This window comes from Alosa alosa, chromosome 19 (genome assembly GCF_017589495.1).
Source record: "Alosa alosa isolate M-15738 ecotype Scorff River chromosome 19, AALO_Geno_1.1, whole genome shotgun sequence".
Lineage (NCBI taxonomy): Eukaryota > Metazoa > Chordata > Actinopteri > Clupeiformes > Clupeidae > Alosa > Alosa alosa.
The window spans coordinates 20,849,606-20,873,129 of NC_063207.1; the positions used below are offsets into that span (position 1 = coordinate 20,849,606).

Consider the following 23,524-nt stretch of genomic DNA (forward strand, 5'->3'; position numbering starts at 1 on the left):
GCAGTTCTGGTTAGGCACTAAGTGCATTACGTTGTCTCTGTACTTGTACTCTGCACAATGACAATAGAGTTGAAGCTAATCTAATTTAATTTAATCTAATGTAATATTTTTTAGGGGTTTGGGCCTTTTGTCCACACGTAGACAGTGTTTTTACGCTTTTTTAAATTCTTATTTTTGCGGATCCATGTGGACGTGACATGAAAAGAGGAAGATCAACAATGGTAACCATGACAACAGGAACAACAACTAAATGTAAAATTAAAAAATGTATCGGTTTAAAAAAAAAAAAAAAATACCTTGATACGTGTTCACAGGGCCAGGAAAGAGTGAATGAAGAGAGGAATAAAAAAGAAGACAGGGGAGCAGAGCAGGAACATGAGCAGATAAGAAGGAGGATAAGGGGAGAAGAGGGGAGGAGGAGGAGGAGGAAAGAAAGAGAGAAACAGAAGGGAAGGCAAAAAGTGAGAGAAAGAAAGAGGGGAGAGGGAGAGAGGGAGAGAGAGAGAGAGAGAGAGAGAGAAGGAAATAGATGGGGAGAAAGTGAGAGAGGGAAAGAGAGAAAGAGAGAGAGAAGGAGAGAGAGATGAAGAAAGAAAGTGAGAGAGAGAGAGAGAGAAAGAAAGAGATAAAGAAAGAGAGAGAAAGCCTTCTTGCTATTTTAGGTGGAAGCCTGAGGGAGGGCAGGAACCGCATTAATAAAAGACATCATTTCAGCTTACAGTCCCAAGTGCGCGCGCGCGTGTGTATGTGTGTGTGTGTGTGTGTGTGTCTGAGTGTGGGTGTGTTTTCACACTCAAATGAAGGCAGTAGATCACAGATTGGCCCCCTCATTTGCAGGAGTCTGCAGGAGAAACTTTAAATCACAAAACCATTCCCTGTTTGGTATTGAGAACAGACTCTCTCTCTTCCCATCTCAAAGAGTTCACCATCAGTTCAACCCAGTCGTCTGCTGATTACTGCAGCAGGACTCATAAGGCGGCAAAACAGAGTGAAAGGGGGAGGGGGGAGGGTACTGAGAGAGTGAGAGAAAGAGAGGAGAGATACCAGAGGAGGTCTGGGTGTGGTACTTACATGGCGAGGTGAGGAAGAATCTGGCTGAACACTCTGAGACAGAGAGAATGCAGAAAGAAGACTGTTATGGACCCGTGTATGTGTGTGCAAGAGATAATATTCAACCCATCCATTACTGCACCATTTAAAACACATAACATTACAACATCAAATATAGAAAACATACAGACTGACATATCCACAGATTGTTAGCAATCTGGAAGAACTCACTCTGTTACAAAAGAAACCTTAGCTGGCAAAATGAAAAGCCCCACACACACACAGACTACGGAGAACAGGCAGTGTGACAGGACGAGAGAAAGAGCAGAGTCCGCATAAGTAGGACTAATTGTGTGTGTGTGTTTGTGTGTGTGTGTTTTCTTTACTCATGTGTTGAATTTCACAGTGGGAAGCCCAAGATAGCAGATGCAGGGGAGAGTGTGTTCAGTGTGTGTGTGCCCATTACAAAAGTGTCTGCACATCTGTTACTACTGCATAAAACCAACAGCATATTGGACAGTTGTGTGCAAGAGTATTTCTATGCGTCTTTGTGTGTGTGCTTGTGAGAGTGGGAGAGTGTGTATGTGTTTGTGTGTGCGTGTTTGTGTGGGAGAGTGTGGGAGTGTGTGTGTGTGCACATATACCTTCAGCAGAGAGTACTGGCAGCTAGCAATGACGAGGCAGAACTGAAAAACCCAAATGTCTGTGAAGAACCCCTGGACCAGAAGCAGAGAACCCAGAAAGGCCACAAGAACCGCCAGCACCACCGCTAGAATGTTCTCCAGGACCTCTCGGTTCCTGATACAAAAAGCAAACAATCAGAATGCTCCAATGCACAATAAAAGCATGCAAATTGGCTCCCTTAAAGTACTGTATCTATGGTTTATTTTTTTTATTTAGCACTTGTAAAAAGTCAGAGTCAAAGAAGTCACAAAGAAAAGAAATCAGTGCAGGAAGAGGTAGTAAACCCAGACTGGCTTATATGAGGCCTCCAACTAAAAAAGTAACATAACAACAAGAGCCACAACAAAAGTATCAAAACAATTTTAAACAAATATAAACAAATATAAAAGAAAAAAGAAAAAAAGAAGAAAGAAAAGGAATGAACAAACAGTGTAAGCACTACAGTAGAACAAACTACTGGTTCATTTATATCACCTTAAAGTACTGTATCTATGGTTCATTTATATAGTTCACCCTAAAGGAGAACTCCAGCATTTTTCACATAGATCTCTCATTCTCGAGGTCATGAGTACTGTGGGTACGAAACAAAACTACCTAGCTTGAGTTGCTGCAGCCAACAGCTAGAGTAGCCAGGTAGCTACAGTGCTACACTCTGGGGGCATCATGCGACCATGTGTAGCACTGTAGCTGCCTGGCTACTCTAGCTGTTCGCTGCAGAAACTTGAGCTAGGTAGCAATGATTGTTTACAATTGATTTTTTTGTACTGACATTACTGTGACCTCAAGAAACAGGGATCTATGTAAGAAATTGCCACAGTTTTCCTTTTAAAGTTAAATAAAATGTGGGGTGTGTGCCGTGCCATGTGTGTATGTGGTGTGTATGTGGTGTGTGCATGTGTACCTAATGTGGGTATGTGGTGTGTACCTAATGTGTGTATGTGGTGTGTGTGCTGTACCTAATGTGTGTATGTGGTGTGTGCATGTGTACCTAATGTGTGTATGTGGTGTGTACCTAATGTGTGTATGTGGTGTGTGTGCTGTACCTAATGTGTGTATGTGGTGTGTATGTGGTGTACCTGTCAAACAGCGCGAGCAGTGTGAGGCGGTCGAAATGCAGGCCGACCCACAGGTGTGGCAGCAGCCAGAAGCGGTAGTACTGTTTGGCCTTATGGGCTGCCGTAGCCGGGTCGAGCGTGCCCAGAGGGGCCTCCTGCAGCTCAGGACTCAGGTCAACATCCTGCTGCTCCAGCAGCTCTGGGTCCATCGTTAGCAGCCGGTTCAGACGGATCTGAACACACACACACACACACGCACGCACACACACGCACGCACATGCACACACACAGCATGTCAGAACACGGCACACGGTAACATATACACACACCCACACATGGACTGATGAAGGAAATATGTCTTACATACACATTCACGGTGTCTCAAATGGCATACTGCTGTACTTAAAATACCAGATCAAACGGTCATAACGGTCAAAAAGCTGAGTGTGGAACGCTGGACACTTTTCGCCTTCAACGGACACCGTCTTGGCTACATAGCGGAAGGGGGGGTGGCATTTTCAAACACGTGATTGAGAAAGCTGAAGCAGCAGCAATGGAAAACACACTTTACAGAGGTACAAGCAAGCTATAACATAAACTGTTCATGTTTTGATACAGTAATAGAGGACACCAATAAAGTTATATTTAAATGGTGCGATCATCATTTCCATTAAGTGCACGGAGTTGGTGTTGGATATGAGACTACACTATTCTGTTGGAACTCACACACTTAGTGCCCACAGTGCTCTGCATTAAAGTGTACTGTTGGAACTCACACACTTAGTGCCCACAGTGCTCTGCATTAAAGTGTACTGTTGGAATTCACACACTTAGTGCCCACAGTGCTCTGCATTAAAGTGTACTTAGTGCACACAGTGCTCTGCATTAAAGTGTACTTAGTGCACACAGTGCTCTGCATTAAAGTGTACTTAGTGCACACAATGCTCTGCATTAAAGTGTACTTAGTGCACACAGTGCTCTGCATTAAAGTGTCCTGTTGAAAATATGCCATTTCAGACAGAGTGATGAATATGAAAACAATGCCATGACTCATCACTGGGGAAGTCTACAACTCTACTCTCCATAGAACAGAACAGAACACACTCTCTCACACACACACACACACACACACACACACACACACACACTTACCAGGTCATGGGGGTAGAAGCGCACTGAGGTAGAACTAGAGAGGTGAGAATCTGTTTCCCTGTGGACAAGAGTGTTTGATTAACTTCTCTTCCAATTCAACCTAATCTAGGTCACCACCAAACAAACATTCATCCAACACAAAAACGCTCTGCTTTAGGTGCAACTGCATTTGGAATGTGTTTCTTCAGGGTTTGTACACCTATTCCGAGATCAAATTCAAGCACTTTTCAAGCACTTTCAAGGTCAATGCAGCAGTGGCAAATTACATATTATATGAACACTTTTTTTTTTATCACATTAAGAGATGGTATTAACAACCAAAATTGTGTTTCGTAATAGGATAAGAAATTATAGGAAAACACATACTATACGTTTTGTGTTTAAAAATGTGTCACCTGTCTGGAAGAAGACTTTGCTTGCTATCTAACCTGGCTGAGTCAATAATAATAGTCAATTTCTTTTTAAATAAATAAAATAAACTAATAACTAGATGTACCGCATAGCGGTACAAAATATGACCGCCGCTCAGTCCTGTACATCCGTTCCGCGAAAATAAATCACACTTCAATTGTCTCCATATTTTACTCCATCCCCACTCTTGAAACTTTTGTGTATGCTTGTTTGGCATGCCTGAGTGTGTGTGTGTGCGGCTGCACAGAAAGTAGCCTACTGGTGCTGAAAAGGTGAATAGATTGTAGAATAGCCAAAGAAGATGTAGCATTGTTATAAAACCTTTAAAATCTCTAAACAATCACAAGTAGGGCAGTTCATCACAGTTCATCCATTGCAACTGGATTGATGAAAGGTCACTTACACCTGTAGGCTACATTGTATTTGGGAAAAGCAAAAGGTATCAGCATAATGTTATTTATTTATTTATTTATTTATTTTTTATGTATTTTTAAACAAAAACATCTCTGTCAGTTCCATGCCATTTTCAACAGCTATCAAAACAAAGGTCATTTTTTGGATGGATGGATTTTTTGTGAATGTTTCTTCTTCTACATAAGATTTTAGTCATCTTTAGTTCATGTAATACTTTATTGTTAATGCACAAATTAAGTAACAGTAGCCTAGTCTGAAACGAAATGCTGTTTTACATCTAACCAGTGGTGCAAATAACTGACATGTCCAAATGGGCCTTGATGAAATGCGTCGCTAGACTGTTCATACACATTTTAACGGGCCAAAGTTGAAGAGCTTTTGTCCGTTATTGTTAGTGCAAATATAGGCTGATTCATGTTCCCTTGCATTGTTTAACTGAGGTCCATGGCTAGTCTGGCTTTCATCAGACCAAGCTCAATCTTTTAAGAAATCAAAAAAATAAATAGCGGGCAGATCAGGCTGGGTTCACCCAGCCTAGTCCATAGGCACCCGATATTGTTTAATTTTCCGATTGAGATATACACGCTCTGGCTAAAATAAAAAATGCATCAGGGAGTTATGACAAAACGGTAACTAACAAACTAGATCCTAATAGAAAGCTGTTAGCTTCCCTAAGCTACAGGTAGGATTATAAGGTAGGCCTATTTACAACATAAATTGTCAATAGGCTATGCTGGCGCACACAAATAAAATCTCCTTTGAAACCAATGGCTTCGCCTTACAGTATCAAGCGGACTTAAACTGTCATATCGTGGCGAAAAGTTGTAATAACATTCACGCAGCTCCATGAGTCAAGGAAAGCGCGAATGAAGTAGCCACTTCTAAATGGGACCCACTACACAGTAGCTTAAGGTGTTTTGCTAAAGCAGCCATAATGAAATGAAGGTGTCATTGTTTGGATACTTCACACACACGTGCTTTTTAATTTCACAGACTACAACTACCAAGCTGTAATCAAAGCACATCGATTCCCCTCTCACACCCTGCACACACTTAAAACAAAATAAACAGGCGCCCTCAGTCTCACGCATGTATAGGCAAAACTGTATCAGACCGGTGTAACGTTGGTAAATCTTCCATTGCACAGAATGATTTTGTAGCACGTGCAATAAATGACAGTCGAAAGATACAAACAGTGCTGCTATACATTTGCTTGGTATAACCGCATTTATAGTTTTCTACAAATGCAATAAATCAAATGCCTCCATCACTCAACCAACGCTAACGGTAACATTACCTAGGTCCTTATTGATATTACAAGATTAATGTACCTGCAGTAAAACCAAGCATGTCCGATAAACATCCTCAGATTTATTTAGGCTTCAAGAAGAAATGGGAATTACACTTCATGTGAACATCGCCCTATCCTTATTAGATGTTCGCTGCGGTAAATTACAGTCCTTGTATGAAGCGCCCATTGTTTTTCCAACCCACTTTTAACTTCCAACAAAATTACGTCTCACTGCAACGATAAGCCATCTAGTGGACAAACGACTACTTTCGCCAATACTGAAAATGCAGCCATGATGATGATGATGAATATTTATTTTGGCTTTCTTTTTAATCCTACTGAATTTGTAATTATGTATCGGCCATTCTAATACCGATAGTATGTGGGTGCCTGTGTGTGTGCATGTGTATATGTGTGCACCGCCATTTACAGGCCAATGAGTGTACAGTCACTAAATGTACACATAACCTAATTTTTTTAGACCCCCCATGGATGAAATTCTACTTAAACTTGGCATACCCCCGAGAATGCCAGGTCAATCATACACATAAAATTTGGTGCAGTTCTGAACATCTTAACTGAAGATATGGGCGATTAAAGCAGAATAATATTGCATTTTCATTTTTTTACGGGGTGGGGGTGCAAATCACAAATGAGTGATTATGAGCCAGGTTGATGTGGGCCCTTGAGACCAACATACCATAAAAAGATTCTTCATCCTCAGTGCCACGGTTCAGGTAGTTATTTAGGAAAAACTGTTTTTTTTTTTGCGGTTCAGGGGCCAAGCACGGGGTGGTGGTGTTGGTGGTGGTCGAAATTAAATTTTTCCCAGAAAAGTCTAGTGGGGCTACATACCCACCAAATTTCATGTACCCGGTGGTTGGGTGTCCCAGGTATCAATGACCAAAAATTCAGGGAGTAGATGACGGAAAAATTCTTGAATTGTGTGCATGTGTGCGTGTACAAATTTATGTTTATGTGTGTGGGTGTGTGTGTGTGTGTGTGTGTAATGTGCTTGTGTGTTTGCCTGCGTATGTGTGTTTGTGCATGTGCATGCATGCGCATTACATATGTCTACTGTGTGAGTATGTGTCATAACATTATGATTACTGTAAATGTATGTGTGTAAAGCGTGTGTATCTGTTTATGCACATGTGTGCACATGGAATGGGTTAACATGACCCCCCTGGAGGCAAACATATGGAAAAAATTGGTCATCCTAGGCCCTACAGTTCTCAAGATATTCACAGAGAACTGTGTCTGCCCTACCTTCCTTCGGGGTACAGTCCAGCGGGGGGGCTACAGATCAAAACGAAGAATGACGGTTCCATGCTATCCATGTGGGGTACATGCCCACCAAGTTTTGTGTACCCCGGTCTTTCAGTGTCCCGGGAATCTTTGTTGGTGTACGTCACTAAATGTACACATAAATTATTTTATTGTAAGGCCCCCCATGAACGAAAAGTACACAAAACTTGGCATGCATTCGAGGGTGTCATAATGATCCTACACTTTTAATTTCGTGCAGTTTTGACCTTGTCAGCCAGAGATATTGTGATGAAAACACCTAATTTTTTGCTTTTTATTTTTTTAACTAGGTGGCTTATACATGAAATAAGTGGTAATGGGATGGGTTGACATGCCCCTTAAGACCAACATACATAAAAAGGTATTCACAGAAAACTGTCAGAAAACTCGAGATATTCACAGAAAACTGTCTCCGGCCACCTACAGGCCAGTTGGTGTATAGTAACATAAATTAATTTATTGTGTGGCCCCCATGAACGGAATTCCACAAAACTTGGCGTGCATACAGAGGGTGTCATAATGATCCTACACTTACAATTTCGTGCAGTTTTGACTATGTTAGGTCACAGATACCTTCAATTACAACACCTCATTTTACTTTTTTGTGTTTAACTAGGTGGCTATACACGAAATGAGTGGTTATGGAATAGGTTGACATGGCCCCTTGAGATCAACATACAAAAAAAAAATGGTCCTCCTAAACCCTACGGTTTTCGAGATATTCACAGAAAACTGTGTCTGCCCTACCCTCCTTTCGGGGGTCCAGTCCAGCGGGGGGGGGCTACAGATCAAAACGAAAAACGATGGTTCCATGCTATCCATGTGGGGTTACATGCCCACCAAGTTTGCGGTACCCGGTCTTTCAGTGTCCCGGGAATCATTGACGGAAATTTGGGCATGGAAAAAAAAAAAAAAAAAAAATCTGATTAAACCTATATGACCGCGGCCGCCGGGCGGTCATAATAAATCACTTGAGAAATAACTATTATTTGCTGAAAATGTGAACTCAAACTACTGTTAAGGCTCGCTCTTTTATCACATTCAAGACTGATTATGCCTCTTTCTTGCCTACAATGGCATGCAGACAGGTCGGTTATCGCGAGCTACCGGCCAGTAGGCTTGCAATGCAGAGATGTGAAGTTGGGTGACATGAAGGTGACTGAGCTGTCATACTGTATAATTGGCTAAATTTAACTTCTTGCCAAATGGCCCAATATGCACATTCGCATGGTGTTTTATTGTTCTTTCCACTTGTAGGGCCTTTAATTAAAACATTAAACCACAAAACTGAGCTTGAGACATGATTTTGGCCGTAGTCAGGATTTTTCAAATACTGAGGCAAGGGCGTCGCTAGAAAAGTCAAAGTCAAAGTCAAAGTCAGCTTTATTGTCAATTTCTTCACATGTTCCAGACATACAAAGAGATCGAAATTACGTTTCTCACTATCCCACGGTGAAGACAAGACATATTTTACCAATTTTAAGTCCACAGACAAACATAACATTCAAGTAAACAAAAAAGTAAGTAAATAAGTAAATAAGAGGGCACATATAATAATGAAAAAATAAGAGCAGCAAAATTTTGTTGAAATTGTGCATAGACAGTCAATAAAAAACTAGTGCAAAGTCAGGCCAATAAGAGGCTTGGGTAGTTCTGTTTGACCTGAGTAATGAAGAAAGTGGCATAGTGGTGCAAGTTATGTAAGAGCAGCAGAAGTGTTGTGTTTTCAGGACAACAACACCAAGTTGTAAAGTGTACAAGTGTGCAAGTGTTCAAGTGTGCAAGTGGAGTAGTGCAGGCGCCATTGTGGGTCCAATGTCCAGGATGTTATGTAGCTGAGGGTGGGGGGGAGAGGAGGGAGAGAGTTCAGCATCCTTACAGCTTGGTGTGTATGAAGCTGTTGGTGAGTCTGGTAGTGCGGGGGCGCAGGCTTCTGTACCTCTTCCCAGAGGGCAGTAGATCAAACAGATTGTGGCGGGGTGACTTGCATCACTCACAATTTTGGTCGCCTGGCGGGTGAGGTGGGTGGTGTAAATGTCCTTCAGGGAGGGGAGTGAAGCACCAATGATCCTTCCAGCTGTGTTCACTATGCTGCAGGGCTTTCCTGTTGTATTCAGTGCAGCTTCCGCCCACACAGCGATACAGTTGGAGAGGATGCTCTCAATGGTGCCTCGGTAGAATGTGGTCATGATGGCTGGTGGAGCACTTGCTCGCCTGAGTTTCCCAGAGGAAGTACAGGCGGCGCTGAGCTCTCTTAGCCAGTGATGCAGTGTTGGTGGTCCAGGAGAGGTCTTCGCTGATGTGCACCCCAGGAATTTGGTGCTGCTCGCTCTCTCCACCACAGCACCGTCGATGGTCAGTGGCAGGTGTTGGGTGTGACCTCTCCGGAAGTCAACAACAATCTCTTTGGTCTTGCTGACGTTCAGCAGGTTGTTGTCCCTGCACCCGCGATTGGTCAGATGGTCGACCTCCAACCTGTATTGAGTCACAAATTAAGCCCTTGGTGATGAGACCCACCAGAGTTTGTGTCGTCAGCAAATTTCACTATGTGATTGTTGCTGTAGGTTGCAGTGCAGTCATCGTCAGCAGGGTGAAGAGCAGCGGACTGAGCACTCCAGCCTTGGGGCCCCTGTGCTCAGTGTGATGCTGCTTGAGGTATTGTTGCCAACACGCATTTACTTGGGGCCTCTGACAGAGGAAGTCCAGTAGCCAGTTGCAGAGGTAGGTACTGAGAAGAAATGTTGCTCCCCAAAACATTTTGGGAGCATGCCCCCTCCAGAAGACAATTTTGAAAAATAACCCCCTAAATGATGACTTATGGTGATTTTTTTGCGGAAACTAATTGATACAATTTCATATATTATAGCATAAATCACACTTCAGCCTATTAGACGTAAGGCTCATTTATAGAAGAGCAAAGTAGCCTATATAGGCCTACGCAAGACTAAAACCGTAGAGGGCTGAAGGCAGTAGAACCGGATTTGCAAAGTTTATAGCATGTTTTGTTTATAACTTAAACCAACACACTTTTCCACAATATTCTACCTTTTTTAGATGCAGCACCTGTATATCTCAAGAGCCTTTTCCCAAATTGGCTTTAGGGATATTTACACTGGTCCCTGCTCCATCTGTTACTAAGAATGTTCTACTTCTCCTCATCAGAGTAGTGAATTTTCAAAAATGCTCAAAATGTGTCCCCCGATATCCAGGCATAAATTGTTAGGCTACAGTAGTTGGCCATTACTCATTGCTGTGCCAAATAATCCCTTATTACAAACTGGGAAATGGTATGCTAAATGGTTAAATGGTATACTAAATATCTGACAGAAAAAGGTAGTGCAAAGGTGAGATGATTATCCCAGTTAATTGAAGGAAACTGATTACAGAGAACACTGGTGACTTGCTAAATGAGTTAAATGGGTAAAATAGCAGAATATCTGAATTCTAAAACAGATGAACAGATTGAGTAGTCCATCCTTCCTCTCCTGTAGCATTTCATCAGTGCTCATTTTAAGTTGAACTAGGGTAGTGCTTAACTAGCGAGGCTACTACAAACTATTGTTAACTTATGTGATCATGTAAATAATTGTCATGAGCTCTCTCTCTGCCTGGTAACACACGCTTGATTAAAGTCTGATGACCTCCACCTGTTCCTGCTCTCTTGCCTCACCCTCGTTTACCTACCAGCTGCACTGCATTCACCACTCATCATGTATATAAAGCCTTGCTTTTCAGTCCACACTTGTCAGATCGTCTGCAAACCCGCACCAGTTACCTGCCTGTCTTGGAAAAGACTCTGACTCTTTGATGAACCCAGATTGAGACTTCTTTGATCTCCAGCCCGGTAATCTTGACCTGCCTTCCGTCTCTCTTCTCGAATACAGCCTAGCCCTTGACTGTACTGCTGCATTTCAATCTGTTGTGCTGTGTGTTTCCCCAGGACTTGATCACTCCTGGCTCGGCTATTGGGGGAACACACACACTAGACTCTTGGAACTCCTGAAACCCCTGTAACCCCAACCCTTAAATAAACATTCTTACGCGGACGCTTTTGTGGATCTGTTTGGTGTCTGACAATAATATTCAAACCAGTCAGTTTTTTCTCCTTTACTCACCCCATGCCACCTTCTATCCCTGCTCAATTGTCAAAAATCATCACAACCCCCTCCCACCTCTCTAGGCTGCTCTGAATGCATCACATGATCACAGGGAACCATGGTAATATAGCCTCACAAAGGCATACCCAGAAACCATATACTGTATGCAGATTTTTCATGCACAAGTTTTTGAATATTTGCTACTTTGACCACAATATCTGGACTTATGTTCTTTACCAATGCACAGATTTATGTTCATATGATTATAGTTATGTTAATTTATTCAACCCTCAATGGCATAAGATAGAATGGCACACGGAAATGAGAAAAACAGTATTATTTGACATTATTGTTTAAAAGAAAACATATAAACATATCACCCAATGTGTTCGTACATAAAATGGCACATTTGCCCCCATGTTGACTCCTACATGTTAGCATCTCATTACTAGCCCCACCTTTATTGTATTTAACCATTAACTTTCTCACCTTCCCTCCTCTTTATCTGCTCTTCTGCTAGCTTTCCAAACATTAACTTTGTTTGTTGCAGCCTTTGTTAAGGTCAGGTGAATTAAGATCACAGACAGAACATCAAATTTATTTATTTTGGACAATGGATTTGTGGGTAGTTTATGTAAGCTGCATGAGACACTGCGTTGCGTTCGTTAACTAGTTTAGGACACACTCTGCGGTATCAGGCTAGGCAGGGGACAGGGGCCTCTTGAGGTGGTCTGGACGGGGTCACTTACCAAATGTTGTTGGAGGCTCTACGGGTGGCAGGTTCAAAGTTCACCAGGGACATGTCACAGCCCCCGACCTCATAGAGAGGAGGGGTGAGCTTTCCTGGAAAGACAGACACATTTACACAATCTCACAAATGGACAAAGTCACAGATCTTTATTACTTCCAAGTCCATTACAGTCCATTGTGCTATACAGCCTTGAAGAGTGGAAAAATTATCACTCAAGGTGATGTGGCTTAGGAAAAAGGAAATGTCACTGAAAATGACTATTAACAGCTTCATTTCAAGTTTTAAAAACGTAAAACCTATCATCATCAGGTGCATAGTTAAAACAAAATACATGCATGCACGCACACACACACTGCAATATTGACAGCCTGTCATCTTAAGTGGCCTTCTGAAGGGAAGTAGCCAAATAATGAATATTTCAGTGCATAATGGTCCACCCAGCTGTCCACACACACGCACGCAAGCAAACAAATATCTTTTATATAACACATCAGCCAAGTAAGGCAAATAAGCTGGCCATTAGATGACTGTTCCATCAGATCACTGTTGATGTCATCACTCATGGCCCCATCACCGACTAACTGCCAGACTCATCTCCCATCAGCTCACCTGTCAGTCCCTCCAAGCACTCCCCTCCAAACGCAGCGCATTCAGAGCGCTCAGCTCAGCTCGCTCATCACAACACAATGCTTCTCACAACGCAATTCTTCTACTTTGACATCCTCTACATGTACAAACTCATGTTGATAGTGCGTGGTGGTATGAAGCACCGATAGACACCTGTTGTTCCCACTGGCAGTCCCGGATATGCACTTTATAGTTCTGTGGTCCAAACCAGAACGTCCCGTGAAGAAAGAAAACATTTCACAGAATGATATGGACAACTACATCACCAATTAGAGGAGTAAAGGTACACGTTTTCGTACCGGACCGTTTAGGTACAGGATGTTAAGTTCAATACAGATGTGTCCCGAATGTATGAAATCCAATCTTAAACAGTAATCAAGAGTACGCTTTTTCAGTGTGTGGACCACATTTAAAATTCGAGTTCCAATACAAATATACCTTATGTCAGTTTAGTTAATTAATGCCAAAAAGCATTAGCCTAGAAATCTAGACGCGCCCCTAGCGGCAGCAAATTACATTTGCTGCCAGGGCTAGTCTAGCAACTCTCCTTTGGCTTGTGAGCTCCAGAAATCGAAACTCAATCAGGCCAATGAAATCGTGTATAGAGTCGTTAGGTGGGCTTAACATAATGATTGATGGCAGAGTTGCAACGGTTTGGTTTGAATTTCCTGCTACTTGAAAACAAATAAGATGAATGTTGCTGTTGGCGAACAGTGTGACACGAGTTAAGCTTTTATTAAGTTGGCAAATGTTTGAACTAGCCAACTAGCTCCGCTGGTGGGAAACGCATGGGACTCATAGCGCTGCCGCTGTCCTATTGCGTGCAGAGGAAATTTGAAAGACAACAAGATTATCCCGCCCCTCGGACTGAGCACTGCGAACGGTGAGTGCCCAGACCCTACATTTTAATGTGGGTCTGGCTCATCAGGCTAAAAAAGCATGACACCATTTCAAAATACTATTCCAGCTTATGAGTTGAGCATCAGCAATATTGTTAGTGAATGTTAGGCTAGCAGTACTTTCAGGCTTACTGTACCGAAAATTAACCGAACCGTGACTTCAACACCGAGGTATGTACCGAATCGTGATTTTTGTGTACCGTTAAACCCCTACCATCAATAGGCACCAGTCATGTATTAATGAACAGACAGCTGGTCCAGATAAAGCTATGGTGAACATCTGAGAGAGAAGGAAATGTTACAAAACTAGGATATTCTTGCCTTACACAAAGCAAATGTGAATCTCCAAGTCATGTAGCCACATTGGCACATCATGACAAGCTGTGTTGGAATTAGGAAGTATTCTTTTATGTGAGGCTCATGGAATGTCTCTCGCCCCAATCAGAATTAATAGTTATCAATAGTAAGGATTTAACTGTTGTGCAATGTTGTGCAATGAACTCAAGTGACCATTATGAGAGTAAATTCTACATCTGTAGTCTATGACTCTGGAATCCAATCCTCACAATTGTCAAGGTTGAATAAAGACCCATACAGGAATTGAAACAAGGACATTTCTGTGGCTGAAGTTAAAGGGGAATTCCGGCGATTTTTCACATAGTTCTGTTTCTTGAGGTCACCGAGTACTGTCGGTACGAATAAAAACAAACACAATCAGTTTAACCTAGCTTGAGTTGCTGCAGCCAACAGCTACACTCTGGGGGCATGCTCATAAGTGTAGCACTGTACTATAAATATCTAGCTTCAAATCTGAAATGGCCCACACCTGAAAATGGTCCATATAATGGTCTGCCATAGGATAAAGGTAGCATGGGCACTGCAGTTGGCACAGGGTGGATTTCAACTCGTTATGGCCAAATCTGGTCAAAAACAGAAGTTAGGAAAAACCCAATAGTGGAGGAGTTTCAACATCTGGCCCTTGGACTATGACTCACCCAGAAAGAATTTAATTAAAGTTGTCTGTGCATGAATATGTGGTGGACACGCCTTGTGATGCCTTCACTGGTGCATACTTTCAGAGATCAACAAATAGCAACACAGCACGTCAGAGAATGTGGGGAGTCTGTAAAAAAAAAAAAAAAAAAAAAAACCTTGTTTTTGTGTAACTTGTTCCTCTCCGAACTTAAAAAATGACTGACTTAACGGACATCAATGAGAATGTGGTTAGGGATATGTATAACCCTGACGAAAAAAAAAGAACCAAAGCAACAAGAGAAAGGAAACTACGCAATAACCCAAACATTCTCTTCAAAATAATGAGAGTGAAGAAGCTTCATTTGTTGCTATTTGATCCGTCTGATGCCGTGGACGAATGGGTAAAAGTCCTTACAGCAGGGAGTCCAACACATAACCTGTCTGTGCAGGTGACCACCAGATACAAAGGATCTACCCCAAGTGTCACAACTATTTGTTTGTCAGGGCAAGCTAACAACCTGGAAACATTCTGCCAGGATTTTGCAAATCTACGGATGGATGTGCTTGAAAGAACTCAGCACAAGAAGAAGAAGAAAGAACTGAAGAATGAAGAATGAATTTAGTGTCACAATACAGTAAGGACATAATCCTAAATAACCACGAGACAAATATTTTGATGCCTTGACAAACAAGAGACAGAAAAGAAAACTTACAGTATGAATTACATTTGTCCCGGCATGAAGGACCCCAGAGCGAGCTAGAGATGCTGAATGTTCCCACCAGCTGACTGCTGAAAAAGCTTTCCCCATCAAGCCAAGATCTACTGTGGAACGCATTCATTGATGTCAACTTACTATACACATCCTGCAAATGTATTCAGGTTATTACTACTACCAGCATATTTATACACAACTTATCTAGCATGTTGGTATATTTAGGGGTCCACACAAATAAGCCGATCCTTCATCCAAACTGCTTGGACCCCTTTAGTTAATCTTTCCTTTAATCTAATATAATCTATCTTTCTTTTTTTTTTTAACTGTGAGGCCCTTACACACATAATCTTTGTATTTCAACATCAACAAAATAAAGTTAAATCATGAGCATCGCATTCAGCGCACTCAGGTTGTTTTATTCATACGTAAGTAATTCATACGCCCTATGCTCCACTGTCTAAACAAGGAGAACAAGAAGAACGGGGCATCCGTGGCGTACTGGTTAGGGAATCGGACTTGTGACCGAAGGGTGGCCAGTTCGGTCCCCGACTGGTAGGAAAAATGTGGGTGGGGTAGTAACTGAACAGCGCTCTCCCACATCCACATCCACGGATGAGGTGCTCTTGAGCAAGGCACCTAACCCCCAACTGCTCCTCGGGCGCCGAATCAAGGGCTGCCCACTGCTCCGGGTGTGTATGGGTGCTCCTAGTGTGCTCACTGCTCTGAGGGTGGGTGTGTGTGTGTGTTTGAATGGGTTTACACTGGGTGTGTGGGTGTGTTGCGATGGGTAAAATGCAGAGCACAAATTCCTTGTATACGCAAGTATAAATGGCTAATAAACCTGATTTACATTTACAGCGCCCATACCATGTACGATTCCACATGCCTACTGGGACCCAGGTTCGAGTCCGACCTGCGGTCATTTTCCCGATCCCTTCCCATCTCTCCCTCCCACTTACTTCCTGTCGCTCATCACTTTCAGTAGGGGCAGCGGTGGCCTACTAGTTAGCGCTTCGGACTTGTAACCGGAGGGTTGCCGGTTCGAACCCCGACTAGTAGGCACGGCTGAAGTGCCCTTGAGCAAGGCACCTAACCCCTCATTGCTCCCCGAGCGCCGCTGTTGTTGCAGGCAGCTCACTGCGCCGGGATTAGTGTGTGCTTCACCTCACTGTGTGTTCACTGAGTGCTGAGTGTGTTTCACTAATTCACAGATTGGGATAAATGCAGAGACCAAATTTCAAATTTCCCTCACGGGATCAAAAGAGTATATATACTTACTTATATATATATATATATATATACTTTCCTATCTGAATAAAGGCAAAAACCCCCAAAAAATGAACATCCTGAACAGAGATAGCCGGTTTTTATGTAAAAGTGGACAATAAGTGGCTGGCAGCACTTGTTCAGTACTTACATTGCCTGCCTGTGTTGCTGAGGGCTGCTACTATGGCTAGAGCTTCAATGTGAGACAGTGCCATCGCTACAGTTGAATATGGACTCTGGTTGCCACACCAATAAGACTGGCTCTTCACTGTCATAGTCAGGGTGAAGCTGGGTGGCCCCAGGATGCAAGGTAGGCGTTTGTTGAACATGGCCAAAGAAGAAAGAGTGGGGTACTACTCACAAATCTTTGGTTGCGGCTCTCTTCCCTCAGTACAAAACGTTGTGGTTGGTTTGACTAGGTCTGTGAGTCGCTCAGCAATCTAAGGCATATCTCCTTATCATGTCTGACATACAGATGCCAGATACAGCCAGTTCATGTTCTGTGACCTAAAAACTATAAATCACACACAGTCACCTTTAAAGGGGAACTTGGCAACTATTTCAACGTAATAAACCCGTTTAGAAATCATTTGGATGGTTAAATGACCTGTTCCGGTGAAAATGGTGACTTTTCCCGCTGCCCCTAGCGTCCCCAGGCGGAAAACCAACCTTGCAACATTGCGACTACCGTCCCGGAAAGAGAAGTGAGAAACAAGAAACTTGTTTTAAATCGTGTTTCTTACCTTGTAACATCCACATTGTCTGCCAAACTTATGCTAACCGTTTTGCTAGCTTGTAAACAAATCCATGTGCTTTATCGTTACCTTTTTCCACAGTTTGAAATAGCATAATGCACAATTTCTCCAGCAGAGGCGGAAATCCTGCCAAGTTTCCCTTTAAAATGCTGATTCAGGTCAAATTACAGTCATACTGTAACCTCAATATTATATTCTTCCTTCCAATTCATCATCAAACAAGCCTAAAGGCATGCAATGAAATGTCACCACTGACCTTGATAAGAATGTCAGAAGAACAAAAGCCAACCTACGGCACCAACTTTGTGTAGGTATCATGAGTTTGACTAAAACAAGGCAATGGCCAATAGTGCAGTGCAGCATATTCACGTTTTTAACGCAAATATAACGCAAAGGTTCACGTTTTTAACGCAAGGCAAATAATCTAAGAAACAACAGTCTGATGATACCCAGATGTGCCCTGGCCCAGTGTAACAGGAACTTGCCATCACTGCTGCTGTTGTGTATAAGAGGCACAAAGTCATTTGATTACAACTGAAGACTGACCGCATTCAGCCACACACACACACACACAGGCCACACTCTGTAGCAAAGCATAAACCAGAGAGTCATTCTGCACTGACCCCTATGCATCAATACAACCACAACACACATTCAGAAAGTGGAGAAATATCTGAGCCAACTAGTCAGATAGCTCTGCAGCAATAATCAAATGAATTAATAACCCACCACCAGAGCCAGTTCTTCATGCTAAACCTTTTGCTCATGCACCCTTCCCTCCCAACCACCCTGCAGTCCCCCCTCCCTCACCGAACTCGTCCTGAAGGCTGGTGTTGCCTGCCGTGGAGGCCTTGTCCTGAGAACATTCCAGCTGCGCGCTTCCGTTCCTGGCCAGCAGGGAGGCGCTCGCGCTCAACACAGTCACCTGGGACGGGGTGCGGGAAGGCTGACTTCTCACCTGGGAAGTAGATGGCTGGGAGGCCTGGCTGAGAGCCTCCTGGAGACTGCCAGAGGAAAGGGTGGGGGGTTGAATAAGAGATTTTGGAGGGGTGGGGGTGTGTTGGAGTTAGGGTGGGGGGGTTTGAGAATAGAGAGGACACAGAGTTTGCGATAGAAGGTTAGGTAAAGTATACAATCTCACACAGGCATGGCAGGTTAGGTACAGACGTGTTTGTACAAGTACACGGGTAAAACAGGTGACATGGCACACACAAGGAGTCGAAGGTTAGGGTGAGATATGGCATTCGTCATGGCAGGTTAGACAGACAAGACACAGAACCGCAGAGGAGACAGGAGAGGACAAACACAGGAGGACAGACAGCTCGAGTAGGGTGCAAAAGGTCAACAGGCAGCTCGAGTAGGGTGCAAAAGGTCAACAGGCCGCTTGAGTAGGGTGCAAAAGGTCAACAAACAGGAAAACGAATCGAGGCAAAGTGGGTTAAGCTCAAGACAGCTAGTTTGATACTGAGGACAAGTTAGAGAACACTAAGAGGAGTGGACATGAGATGAGAAATGTAATGTTTAAGTGAAGGTGTCAATGTTTAGCACTCCAGCATGTGGAGAGAAGGGGAGAAGGACACACCTGCACACCAACACTCTATGCTGAAATGGGGAAACTACTGCACATACAGTATATGACTTCTATTTGGCAAAACATGAGTCTGGCCTCAGGGAAGTGGAGAAATGTGGATCGGGAGCAAGTGAACGAGAAACGACTGGAGAAGATATGAGAGAGAGGAAGAGAGGAGATTTCATACAGCACACTAGAAAGAGCCCTGCCAACACTGCAACAATGAGCGCTGCAACCGGATAGGGGCAGGGGAAGGGAAAACGCTAGGCAGTTCCTGCAGGGAGAGGGAGAGCGGAAAGGAGAGGAGAGGAGGAGGGGAAGAATAGAAGAGGAGGAGGGGGGAAAGAAGAGAAGAGGAGAGGACAGGAGAGAAAGAGGAGTGAAAATGAGGAGGATGGGGAGAGAGGAAAGGAGAGGAGAGGAGGAGTTGGGTCAGGTTTCGTCAGAGGAGAGAGGTGACCACAGGCAAAAGTGGAGGGGTGGTAAAGGAGGAGAGGAGAAAAGATGAGAGGTCAAGAGATGGAGAGGAAGGAGAGGTGGACGGATGCTAAGAAAGAGAGGAAGGGAAGTGGAGAGGAGGAGGGGGGAGAGAGAAGATGAGAGGAGAGGGGAGGGGAAGAATAGAAGAGGAGGAGGGGGGAAAGAAGAGAAGAGGAGAGGACAGGAGAGAAAGAGGAGTGAAAATGAGGAGGATGGGGAGAGAGGAAAGGAGAGAAGGAGAGAGGAGGGGAAGAAGAAGAGGAGAGGGAGAGAAGTGAAGATGGGAGGAGAGGGGTTTTAAAGTTGGAGGGTTTTTTTAAGTTGGCTGAGGGGTTTCATCAGAGGAAAGTGTTGGTCACTGGCGAAGAGCAGAAAGGTGACAAGGTCCTCAGCAGACCTCCATGGAAAGTCCCTTTGTTTTAAGCCCGGGCCTGGGGGGTGAGGGGGTTGAGTGTAAAGGGGGTGGTGGGTGGATCAACCCTTTAAAATGCAACTCCAGTGAAACCTGAACACCACCAGGCCACCAGGAGAGGGCCATCTAAGGCCATTTGATCACTCTGTGCTTTATTTCATCACTTGCCTTAAGTCAGGACTTTTCAAAATAGCGGAGGGCCAGAATACCTTGCCTCTTCTGAGTTGGTCACACACAGGGATTGAGAGATGTATTCCTATAATGCACTGAACTATCAGCGCAACTATTAACTATCTAACCTATACTGATTAGTCACTACAGACCCTTAAAGGATTGATCAAGGACATTCATTTTCTTCTAACATTCTTACAGCTTATTGGACCCTCAACCTGTCAGGAGGAGGGGCTAGTAGCACTTTTTAACCAATAATAACGATCATGGAGAACGACTGATGCCTAAAGGCCAAGACTAGATTGAAACACCATACAGTGAATCTTCATAACAGTATAGTCAGCACTTGAACCATTTGTCTTCTCTTCCTTTTCTCTTATCCTTCAGAATGCCATCTGAAGCTGCCAATAATGTAATGCACACATGGAGACTCCTTCTTCACGTGTAGCCTACAGCACGCCTTCCGCCAACAACATTGCCAAGATTCACGTCAAAGTAAAACATTTATGCCAAGACATAGATTGAAACACCATATTAGTGAATCTTGACTAAATTCAAGATGGCTGCAGTATGAAGACACTGTCTGTATAAATCGTCTTTTAAACTGCAGTGCTTTTTTTTTCAAAAACTTTAAATGTCAAAGTATACCAATGAAGTCACGTTGAGCCTCGTAAATGGTGTAAAACAGTGATTTATTTATCTAGACCGACTAGGCACCAGCATTAGCCGCCTTGTTGGTAGCATCGCTAACTAGCCGCCAGATTTTGGAGTGCAGGGGACAAGCCGAGATGGGCTATGAGACATAGGTTCACACTGGGCGTCATGTTTCAAAAAACACTTTAGGTCAAAATCAAGAATTCTCCTTTAACTGCACTTAAAACTTAAAATTCTCACTTGAAGTTATCTGACGCGCTCTCAGTAGGTTAAGAGCATCTGGGTACAAATGAAAACCCCAGAGTGGCGCCTTTGGGAAACCTGAACGTTGCCAGGTCATCTCAGGCCATTTGATGGCTCTCAGGAGGTTAAACGCATCTAGGTACAAATGAAAACCCAGAGTGGCGTTCAAAGCATCTGGGTACAAATGAAAAACCAGAGTGGAGCCTTTGGGGATAAAATGAACAGATCAAAGAATGTTCACAAATCAACTAATGACGTAGGAAAATAAATGGTGGCAGACTCAACAAGAAATGTCATGAGTGTGCAAGATGATCTGTCCCTTGTTTATGAATTGTGTGTGTGTGTGTGTGTGTGTGTGTGTGTGTGTGTGTTTGACGTATCTCAGGTACTACCTGCCAGGTCATATTAGCCAGCGCAGATCCCCATCTCCTATTGTGACATCAGACTAACATGCAAGGGTGGCATCAGGACAGGATGGTGGGGGAGATAGGGGAAGTGGAACTGCACTTCTCCCAGGATGCAATGCAGGGACTCACTTCACGGGTATAGAGAAGGGTTCGCTCCATTGGCAGGTTTTGGAGTGGTGATCATTTATTTTTGTTACATCTGAAGAAGTGACTCTGTATATCCAAATATGTACAAAGACAAAGTCTATGGTAAAGGAACTCAGGAATTGATTTCTTTAACGCTTAATAGGAAGTGTGGTGGGACTTTTTGGACGAGGATACACAGCTGTAATGAAGGGGATTACTTCTGTCAGGTTTGGCATGGACAAGGGGGCCCTATCGACCCATGGCAGCCTGGCCTCTTTGCTTAGCATTTTTGTGGTTTGGCTGATTCTGTGGTTTTGTAAATACGACCTTCTACAGGGGGGTTGGAAGAACAGTGGAAGTTTGCCAAAGCTGCAAAACAGAACTGTAACTTTTCTCCCCTCTCAATGTCGTCTATGTCCCAAAGGATGTCTTCTCAATTAGAGTTTAAAGTTTAACCAAACACACATTCTGGGGAGAGATCTGAAGTGCAATATGTGAGCGAACTTGCCTTTGGGCCATTTTCTGTAGCTACAATAGCCATGGGATTGGTGTGTGATGTGTTTGTGTACTGGGGGGGAAGCGGAGCGGATAAACAGTCAGAGCACTGAAAAGTTACACACATGACTCACTCAGTCTTTAGCAATTCAATGCGTATTACTTCAGCTCCATATTAGAAGGGAAGTGATGAAGTTGCTATAGTAAAGTAAAGTGACTGTGTGGATAAGTAAAGTAAAGTAAAGTAAAGTGAATGTGTGGATAAGTAAAGTAAAGTAAAGTAAAGTGAATGTGTGGATAAGTAAAGTAAAGTAAAGTAAAGTGAATGTGTGGATATGTAAAGTAAAGTAACGTGACTGCTGCCCTTGCCCCATGTAGTTTGTGCAATTTGCACCCTTCACGAATAGCTCTTTGCAGATCTCTGAGGTAGTTGAAGAGCAGCGTGTGGTGTGAGATTGAGGGCCCTATTGACACTGGTAGGGCCCTCTGGTGGGATGGGCCCTATTGACACTGCCCCCAGAAGAGTAGTTTTAAGATCATGGCTGTGTTTTTGGTCAGCAATACCTGTCGGCCAGGTGATGGTGCTCTACTGTGTCACTTGGGCAGCAACTGGGGCGCGCGATCAGTCATCGTACAGAAACAGAGGTGGAGAGAACGAGGACAGGAGGGATAGGAACGTGGAGGAGGCGAAAGAAGAAGAGAAAGATGGAGGATAGAGGGAGAGAGAGACAGAAAGAGGGAGAGAGAAAGCAGAGAACAAGTTCGAGATTTTTTGATCCTTTTTGATCCTGTACAGTCTCAGCCTGTCACCTCTAGGCCAAACTGATAACAAGACACCGACAATAGGGGAGAGCAAACAAGCAGAGAAAAGCAGAACTAGAAGTGGAGAGATGAGACAAGATGTGAGATATGGATATGACCCATTGCTGAGACGCTCAATAAAAATGGGCACTGTACCCTCAGAAAGAGAGAGATTGAAACAGAGAGACAGAGAATGAGAAAAAGAAAGATCAGAAGAAGAAAGAACAGAAGAAAGAAAGAAAGAAAGAAAGAAAGAGAGATAGATACATAGACGGATAAATAGACAGCTGGACAGGTAGGTCGTAGGGCGGTAGGCGGGCTAGGGTGAAGGGAGATCACCAAAGGCTTATGGGTTTCTGCTGTTTGTCCTCTGGGGCAAACTAGCCAACAACCACAGATAACCTTTACTCACCTCTGACCAAGTGGCCAAATGGTCATAGGTTACTCAGTAAATTACATTTGACTCAAATTGTTGTATTGGCATGACAGAAGATATTTGTACTACCACATTAGTCTTAGATAAAGATAAAGACTGCAAGTAACAAGAAATCTAAATATCTGAAGAAATTGTGCAAAATTTGTTATGACTTTGCTTGACAATTTCATGAAAATTGCTTGATTTTTTTATTGCTGATTAAATTGCTCTTGTATCAAGCCCATGTGCCTTGAGTGGGCTATTAGCGGAGAGGAAGCAACCAAATGGCACAAATCTGC

At 43.3% G+C, this 23,524-nt stretch overlaps 1 protein-coding gene across 1 annotated transcript in view; it reads right to left on the reverse strand.

The window, feature by feature from the left end:
• pcnx1 (pecanex 1) overlaps window positions 1–23,524 on the reverse strand; it is a 66,934-nt gene that overhangs the window by 16,798 nt on the left and 26,612 nt on the right. Inside the window, 6 exon segments of the mRNA XM_048228360.1 lie at window positions 1,072–1,104; window positions 1,695–1,848; window positions 2,811–3,022; window positions 3,942–3,999; window positions 12,212–12,305; window positions 18,262–18,455. Coding sequence (XP_048084317.1) covers window positions 1,072–1,104; window positions 1,695–1,848; window positions 2,811–3,022; window positions 3,942–3,999; window positions 12,212–12,305; window positions 18,262–18,455 — 745 coding nt within the window.